This window comes from Lissotriton vulgaris, chromosome 2_1 (assembly GCF_964263255.1).
Source record: "Lissotriton vulgaris chromosome 2_1, aLisVul1.2, whole genome shotgun sequence".
NCBI classification, from domain to species: Eukaryota; Metazoa; Chordata; class Amphibia; order Caudata; family Salamandridae; genus Lissotriton; species Lissotriton vulgaris.
Genome location: NC_141687.1, coordinates 1,823,622,954 through 1,823,631,992, shown reverse-complemented (window position 1 = coordinate 1,823,631,992; position 9,039 = coordinate 1,823,622,954). Strand labels below are relative to the sequence as shown.

Here is a 9,039-nt window from a genome sequence, read left to right as displayed (position 1 = left end):
GTCTTGACCTGGGTAAAGTAAGTGACAAATTGCACTGCGTAATTTAAGCAATCCATTGTACTCCTATGATCACCCCAGGAACCTGACCACCGTCAAGTATTTTCTGGGGTAGTTTGCACAGGAAGCAAGCATGGAAAAGACAACAAAAGCACTTTACGTTCTTCTCAGTTGCCTGTCTACTAAACGAGGACCTGGAACGTGCAGGCCCTCGCCGGCTACTAGACAGCATAATCTGGCATTGAGGACCACATTCTGGCCTATACCATGTAGGTATGTGTTAATGCAACACGCGCGGCAGTCAGGGTAATCGCCACCTCACAAGAATATTTCATTCAACATCCTTAGGACGTCTGTGTATTGGTTATCCAGACAGGAACAACCTTACTTACGCCTTCCCAGGGACGTCTCCAATGAAACAAAGAAACAGTTACTAAGTTATGGTATGAAGACATCAGTAACATGTTTTTTTTTTAACTTCTTTTTATTGTGATTCAATATTGTATACAATGCACAGCAATTTAGGCCATTTAAAATAAGTATTCAATTATTATAAAAACCTTGAAGCACGTTTTACAGACAACAGGAACACAGTAAATTCAAAATACAATCTATTCATATAAAAATAATTGCATAGGCACGCAGACGTGTTCCAAGCGCTCGCCTTTAGACGAGCTGAATTTAGAATAAAGAAATATCGCAGCGGATATTTCAACTAACGCCAACACTTTACGGGGTTAGAGGTTAACGTACAAGTGACGTAACCGGCAGGGAACTTCTCTGACAACGATACCAGAGTTTCTTTATCAATTATAAACCCTACCAGGGCGTATGCAGAGAGAGCATGTCCTGGAGGCAGTCGGGCTCTCTGTCGATCTGAAAAAATACTAGAGCTTACTAACCTCGGAGACAGGAAGCCTTTCTAATCACCTCTAAATCCAAGAGTCCCCCGTCTTGGAAGGGCGTGGGTTGTAGAATCATCTGGATCCAAAATCTAAATATACAAATGTCAATCTCAATCATATTTGAAGACTTGCTCTGTAGAGAAATACTGGATAGGGCTTCACCACGGCCCTTACAGACAGGGAACCCCAGGGCACCAGTCAGGGGTACACGTGGGTGCACGGCGTCCACCCACTATTTTCAGATGGTGAACGCCGTCCATCCTGCCAAAAATTGGGCCCCATTAAATAATGTGCTGAGCTTGTCACTGGGACATAGGGTTACCAACTGGCATGGTGCAAATTCAGGACGGTCAGTGTAAAAATTCAGGACAAAGAGTCAAAATTCAGGACAAAAATTCAGGACAGAAGATCAAAATTCAGGACAAAAAATTGGGACAAAACATAAGTTTTACAGACATATCGGAGGAGGTGGCACAATAATATATAAGTAAGTAAATAGACAACCAAAATAAATACAAGTCAAAATAAGTTTATGTAAGGTTGAGCCAATCGTGCACTTCACAGTTTTTCAGTCTGCGCGCAACTTTGCAAAGAGACATCGGGCCCCTTCTGCAATCCAGATTTGTGCTAGTAACAATAAACATTAATAAATAGTATTTTTTTATTTGTATTTTGAAATCTGTCTTTTAAATGTACAGTGAAAACGCTGTTAGTTATGTTATTTTTATTTTCTCCAGCATGGCGACAAGACAAAAGCAGAATGCTTTGCCATAGACAGTCCCATGCAGGAGAAGGCACACCACATGCTGTCACTACAATTGGGCCCATTGTCATTCTATAAGTGCTAATCAGCTGCACTCTCAGAATGACAATGGGTCACTCCACAGTCTGCACGAGGGAGGTCCGGGAGGGGCGGCTGCAGGGAGCCTCTTCAGTTTAAAAAATAAGAGTGAGAGGCCCGAGTGAAAACGTTTAAACTCACGGGGCCTCTCGCATGGGGAAACATCATTCCTTACTCAGATTTCCCATTTCGATTTTAGTATGATGTCTGTACGGCGTCCGTAATTTGAGATCCCCAAATTACGGATGCCTTGTGGACATCATACTAAAATGACGGATGGTCTGTGAAATTTACGGACCGTTGGTCACCCTACTGGGACACTTTCAGCAGAGTCTGCACGTTATCTGCTCTCTATCTGCAACGGGCAACAACGTGCGGGCAGCGAGGTGGCTTTCTTGTTTCAGACTCCTGCAGGGCCCTTAACAAAGGCCGATTTTGAGGGGTCATCAGGGCTCTTTTTGTTCCAGTCTCCTGACTGGAAGCAGTCAGGAGCCTCACACCTAGAAGCAAATGCAGCAGAGGGGAAACAAAGGCTCACACCTCACACATTCTTAAGAGAGGCAGCTTTTCACTTTGTTCAGGCTCTGTTTACTAGATATGCATGCACTGTAAGAATGTCAGATGTGTTGGTCTCTCCCAGTATTTACATAATACTAAATGTTATTTATACAGTGCTTACTACCCAGGAGGCGTTGAAAGAATTGAAGAACCACTATTTTTTCTTGTATAGCGCTACTCATCCCAAAGCAGAGTGCCAGAGCGCCTTACTCACACGTGCATATTAAAGTCGTGGCTTGTGATGCCACTTCCTATGATAAACTAAGCAAAGAGAAAACCTCTGATTAGACCTATATTGCTTGGTCACATGAATCTATCAAAGAAATGATAAAGTTGGATGCCGTACACACTAAAGACCTGGACAATGTTTTGCTGATTGGAAAACAATGTATAGATCGGCTTATGACTAAAGTGGTAGGACCCCTGTCTCTTACATATACAGTGGTCCACCTCAGATACTTTTGGGTTAATCTTATGTAAAGTTTTGTTCATTTGTCTATATTTGTTCTTTTAGAATAAGTAGTGAAAGTAGAGGTGTGTAAGGTATGTATGAGAGAATGAATGGTAATAGGATATGATCAGTTGTTAGGGGTGTTTCGCTTCAACTGCACTTTATGAAATTCACAAAAAATTATTTTCTTTGAAAGCTTGTTATTTATGATTATGTTTCCGTGTGACAAAATAAACTGTACTTATGTATAAACAGTCAAATTGAAAAAACAAAAAAGATAAAAAGAAAAATAATAAAATAATGTCTTCAAAGTAACTAACGTTCTTTCTCTTTTTCTATAGCATCCAACATTATAATTTCTTTGATAGATTCATGTGACAAAGCAATATAGGTCTAATCAGAGGTTTTCTCTTTGCTTAGTTTATTTCTCTCTCCCCCCTCTGGACCTTAAAATATATTGGGAGAACTCTTCCTTTTATATGCCACTTCCTATGATGCCAATTCCAAAAGGGGGGGGATTGTGTGCAGGCCGATGCTGTTCACCACTAGCATCAATTTCCATTTGTTCCCTAATGGTGATGAAGTAAATGTTCAGTGAGGTGCCAAGGGAGAACTCAGCTGTTGTTCGAAGCAGTTTAATTTACGTGCGTTGCAGAATTCTGCCATCTAGTGGCCGCTTTTGGGAAAGTAGCATAAAAAATATAATTGTACTAATATTGGCATTCTCAGGAACGTTTGTAACGTGTTAACGGTTACTTTGGATGTTTTTTGTTCAGCATGGTGTTCGGTCCGTGAATCCACAAGTATCTTAGGTTTCTACGCAGAACTTAATGTGTGTTTGTCTAAGAATACAGAGACGTACTCCAAGGCCTGTCTGCAGGTCTTTAATGGCCTGTAAAGCCCGCTACAGAGGGCTCTATGGCTATTAGAAGATTCCGTCCCTAAAGGGCAGAACATTCTAATTTGTAAAAACAAAGGCCTCTCGCAGTCCGAGGGGGTTTAAATCGCCTCAGGCTCTGAGCGGCCTTTGTTCACAGCAACTGCTGTGAAATGAAAAAAAACATTGTAATGTTGTTCTCAGGGCTTCTACCAGCCATTAGAAGCCTGGAGGACTCCATTGTCTTCAATTGAGCGCTCAACATTCCAGTGTTCTAATATGGAGGTCACACCAGGAGTCTTGGAAGGGTGCCTTCGTTTTTAAACCTCCAGGACCCAAAAAAGCCTTTAGTCAAACTTGCGGAATGCCTTGCCCCCATGTGCTTCCTTCTAATTAATTTTGTGTGGGACTTTAACTCCATGCAAAACTGATCATATACTCCAAAATACAACTTGTCTCAGATCTGGAGATGTTAGGGCTCTTTCAGGAAGTTACTTGCCCTACACATATTGCTGGTGACACGTTAGATCTTATTTTTACAAATGCCCTGGACCTTTTAGTGAATCCTCCCTTCACCTAATCTGGTCAGACCATCAGACCATTCTATGATTAGCTTCCAGATCCCTTTAAAAATAAATATAATCTAGTATGAAGCGTGACATTCAAAGACAGATTTGGCCCTGGAGGAAATTCTTTGATTCCTCTTTCGCCTCTACTTTTACAACTCAACAGTGCACTCACAAATTTCTAAGAATCTTTTGTCCTGACCTTGGACACAGTTGCACCTCTCACACCTAATCATTGCTACTCCATCATGCCTCACGTTACATAGTTCTCAGAGGAACTTAAACAAGAGAAAGCAGTCTGCAGAAAAGTGGAGAGAGGATGGATTGCCTCCAAATCTCCCTCTGATAAAATGCTTTACAAATTGGCCTCAATCAGTTATTATGAAAAGCTTAAAATCACTCGTAAGTCTCGTCTTATCAATAGAATCCACAATGTCGGCAATTCAACTAAAGAACGCTTTAAAGTATTAAATGAGTTTATGAGGCTGACTGCCGGAGAATATATACCGACCGAACCTCGCTAACAAGCTCTCTCCCACTGACTCTCGGCCCACCATTTACCCACTCACAATTCCTCCACCACCTTGGAACACCTTGAACCCATCACCCTGGAATTCGCTTTAGAAATTACGAGCAAAGTCAAGTCAGGTTCCCCCTCTGACCTCTTTCCTCCATACATTATGGTGACACTTGCTAACACTTTGCTCCCTACTGTTCAACCTCTCTTTTAACACTCCCATTGTACTTTAGTCGTGGAAGACAGCACAAGTTATGCCCATTTTGAGTAAGTCCAATGTGGTGTCTCTTAAACCCATTAGTTACAGGCGAAGGGCACTTCGTACCCTACTTCAGCAAAGATTTAGAAAGCCTAGTTAATCAATAACTGACCCACTATTTGGAATCCAATACCCTCTTGGATCCTTCGCAATCAAGTTTCAAAACCTCACACAGTACTGAAACTACACTGACCCCATCAGCTTCTCATTTGACGAGGGTTGTCCAGGCACACTGATGCTGCTTGATCTGTCGGCAGCCTTTGACACCATCTCACACTCAATCATGGTCCAAAGACTTTCTGAGATTGGTGTCGTTGGCAAAGTCCTTGGCTGGTTTCAAAATTTCCTTAGCAATTGTACTCAAACCGGTAATTAAGGTCCCTTCAAATCTCATGTCATGCCACTAGACAAGAGTACTTCCGGTCTCATTGAGCCCTACGCTCTTCAATATATATGCTGCACCACTGGCTCAAGTGGTAAGGTCCTGTGCCCTTGATGTTATTTCATATACATATGATTCACAACTGATCATATCCATGGGCCCAAACCCCAAATCTACTTAACCCAAATTCAGGGAATGCATGAGGAAAATTGCTTCCTGGATGTCCCAGAACTGCCTACAGCTCAATGGCGATAAAGCAGAAATAGTGCTACTTTGCATAGCCCACGACTATTGGCCGGATGACTGGTGGCCATCCGAACTAGGCACTTCATTCCAACCCAAAAGTCTTGATATCCTAATTGATGACAACCTTAAAATGAGAGTGAAAACAGGATCCACGTGTGGCACCTATTTTGGTATAATGGGCATGCTGAGAAGGGCATTTCATTGGTTGCCTCTCAACACAATAAAAACTCACACAAGCTCTTGTGGTTTCCCGTTTAGTCTATGGACTCGCCCTAATATTAGCAGCAAATGAAATGAATCACTCATCAAAACTACAGGTGGTACAGAACACTGCAGCTCACCTTGTCCTCAAGCTCCCTCCTTGCAATCCCTCAGAACCCACTCTCAGGTCCCTGCAGGGCTAGCTCTAGGGCGGTGCGATCGGTGCCACTGCATCAGGCGCTGGATTGAGGTAGGGTCGCCATTTTCCCTAGTATATTATCATTTTAAAATCACTTGCTGCCTCGTTCCTGGCCTCCAGCCATTTTCAGGCATCAATTAAAATGTCAAGGGTACTCCGGTGATTAATCGTCTTCCTGGAAAGATGTTCAGTGTAAGTTTTGATTCATATTAAGGTAGCGCAGAGGGTTACAATGCCTGCTGCTAAGAACGTGTACCATGCAGATAACAAAGTGCATATAATGTAAATAGGTCAGTGGGTTCCTGCTTTTGTAAGAGAGCTCCTTTTGTTACTTGTCATTTATAAGTAAAAATTCGAATATAGAACCGTAAACTATTAACTGTCATCAAAAAGCTGCATGCAAACTGCAAGGTAAATGTTAAAGCTATGTTTTATTGCCCAGACTTTCATTATCCTAATCTTGCCAAAAGGATTCATTTGGTTAGAAAACATTTCCTATTATTAAAGAGAACCCCTAACAATAATATGTTTTACATTCTGAATTTGCGCTTTACCAGAATAAGGATGCCTACCAGTTTCGATAACATGTCACTCATACACTACACCTTGTACTACTGTCTGATGTAACATTTCCTATACACATAGGATTGTCTCTGTGTAAAGTGCTCTGACACCTTACACTGGTATGAGTGGTGCAATAAAACGAAATGAATCTGAGAGTCAGTGGTTACGGAACCTTGAGGGGGCACTGTTAAAGGGTGCTAGTGAGGGAATCCGTGGCAGAGGTGGTCATCGGGGGCGTCAAAAGACATTGTTGCACAGGGCGCCACCAGTGTTAAGGCCAGCCCTGGGTCACTGCACTGGCTTCCTATCAGGAAACAAGCCATTTTCAAGCTACTGAGCATGGTCCACAGATTCCCTACCAGGTAAAAATCCGGCATATCTCCAAACACATCTCTTCCCCTACCTGCCCACCAGAAATCTGCGATCCAAGGATCAACTGTTGCTTTGCCTACACAGCATTCGCACAGCCAGACATGGCGGTCAATCCTTTGCCTATATTGGCCCATATGACTGGAGCAGACTCCCTCTATATATTCATGCGTGCTCTGATTTTGTTCGGTTAAAAACAATTCTCAAAACCGGGATCTGGATCTTCTTACCGCTCCTCTTTTCCTTTTCCTCCTTTTTTGGGTCTGTTATCTAGCTCCAAGATAACCCTTTGGGGGAGTTTCACAGCACTTTTGCAAGAATCAGTAAAAAGGGTCCAAACAAAATGTCTTAAGGCTCCAAGACAAGCTTTCTACAGTGTGCCTCTACGAGACAGGTTGCCTGTAGTGTAATGATCCAAGATTTCTTTGAACAAATGCTAAAAAACCCTCCTAGGTTTCCCACACAAATTTCCCTTACGGCAGGTGTCCCACGGGAGACTGTCCAGCATTCCATGAACCAGATGTAACGCATTTCCCAAGATTCCCCACACAAATTTATATAGGTTTCTCACGCCGGGGTTCCAAGACATGGCAAGGTACATTCTCCAGATTTAGAGTTGGCTGTGAATCCATTTCTCCTCACAAGCTTTTCAATTTTCCTCGAAGTTCCCCATGATTCTCTGGGACAAGCAACTCTACTCAGCCCAACTCGAAAACAGAACATCTCTCTTGAAAGAAGCAGAGATGCACCCTTCAATCTTTACAAATTCCCTGGCCACCAACATGCAGTCAGGTGTCTGGCTGGGGGCATGCACTTGGGTATGCAGGCTACCAAGACTTACTGACAGTTCCTTCTATTCAGGACACTGTTTAACAGTCTACAAACTGCAACAAGGAGTGGGTAAATCAGCATAGGGTTCTCTGTTCGAATATAATTTAACAGTCATTTACAAAGATGTAGGCAGCGAAGGAGGTACAACAGGTGATCGGAAGGGCTTTGTACAGCAATGATCTATGCTGACAAAGGCAGCTCCACCAGGATCACACATCCAATGCAGGAAACCACACAAACAACAAATTCTTAAATGCAAGAAACATGAACCTTCTCAGTGCTCCTTTTAATGAAACCCATTCCCTGAGACCTGGCAGCACTGTTACAAGACAGTCAGACCTGTGTAAAAGGAGCTGGCAAACTTTGAAACAGATCCACAAAGGCATCAAAAAACATAAAATGTGGGAGGCAGGCATTTGCTGCACTGTTCACAGCCCTCTGCGGTGTGCGTGGACCTCCTCACACAAATACAGGAAACACATCTTGCTTCTGGACTCACAGACACAGTCCCGAAAGATGAAATCTACAACAGCTGGCACGAAACAGCCCTGGACTGGACACTGGGATCTTCTGGCAGGCCAGATACGGATTCTTCCTAGCCGTGGGTGGAATCCTGCTCCACATTGATGATGTACCGTTAAAGGTTATTCGGGCTCCCTGACACAGTTCTCCACGATTTCGCGCAGGCTCGGATTCTCCATAGCAGCCGCCACTCTCTCTTTATCATTGATCTGTTTGTTAACTGCAACGGGGAGACAGAAAATGAGTAAATAGAACGTTTCTTACCAAAGATACAGTAGCCCCCCAAAAGCAATAACACTTTCTCTGTGCCCTGTCACAGACATCCTAGAATTAAATGAAGAGCAGCTTTTTACGGCATGTACGGCTAGTGGTAGAGCCCTATGGTTTCAGGGAGATGTTCAAGATTTGATAATTTGGTATCTCTTATCCTAAACATGAACCCCAGGCACTTTATCTTCGTTGAATGTTCCCATTCTGTCAAAGTCTTCAGGCATTAAAGGACCTGCCTTGTGAGTGGGCCTACTTCTTAAAACGTTGTGGGTAAAGCACATACCACACACTTAGCGATAATTCATAACTTGAGTTCCATGGACATTGGAGTCAGCCATTTCATCTCCTCCATTCCTGAAATTAACATTTCCTGTTGGTACCATAACTCTTTAGGGGCTTCTTCCAGCTCAGTGCCTCATCAAACATTTATAAAGGGGTCTTTGTTGGCTCCTTTGCTGCTCAGATGACCTTCTCCCAAATTTCT

General features: G+C 42.9%; 1 protein-coding gene across 2 annotated transcripts in view; it reads right to left on the bottom strand.

Moving 5' to 3' along the window:
• Positions 1-462: 462 nt before the first annotated feature.
• CIAO2A (cytosolic iron-sulfur assembly component 2A) overlaps positions 463-9,039 on the bottom strand; it is a 69,387-nt gene continuing 60,810 nt past the window's right edge. Inside the window, exons 5-6 of one of the 2 annotated variants that reach the window (XR_015308523.1) lie at positions 3,239-8,505; positions 463-2,552 (exon numbers count right to left, since the gene is read on the bottom strand). Coding sequence is in view for 1 of the 2 variants with exons in the window: in XM_086957914.1 (XP_086814040.1) it covers positions 8,408-8,505 (98 nt within the window). In the remaining variant the exon portion in view is untranslated. Of the gene's footprint in view, positions 8,506-9,039 lie in introns of both variants that reach the window. The other variant, XM_086957914.1, reaches the window with a different exon arrangement.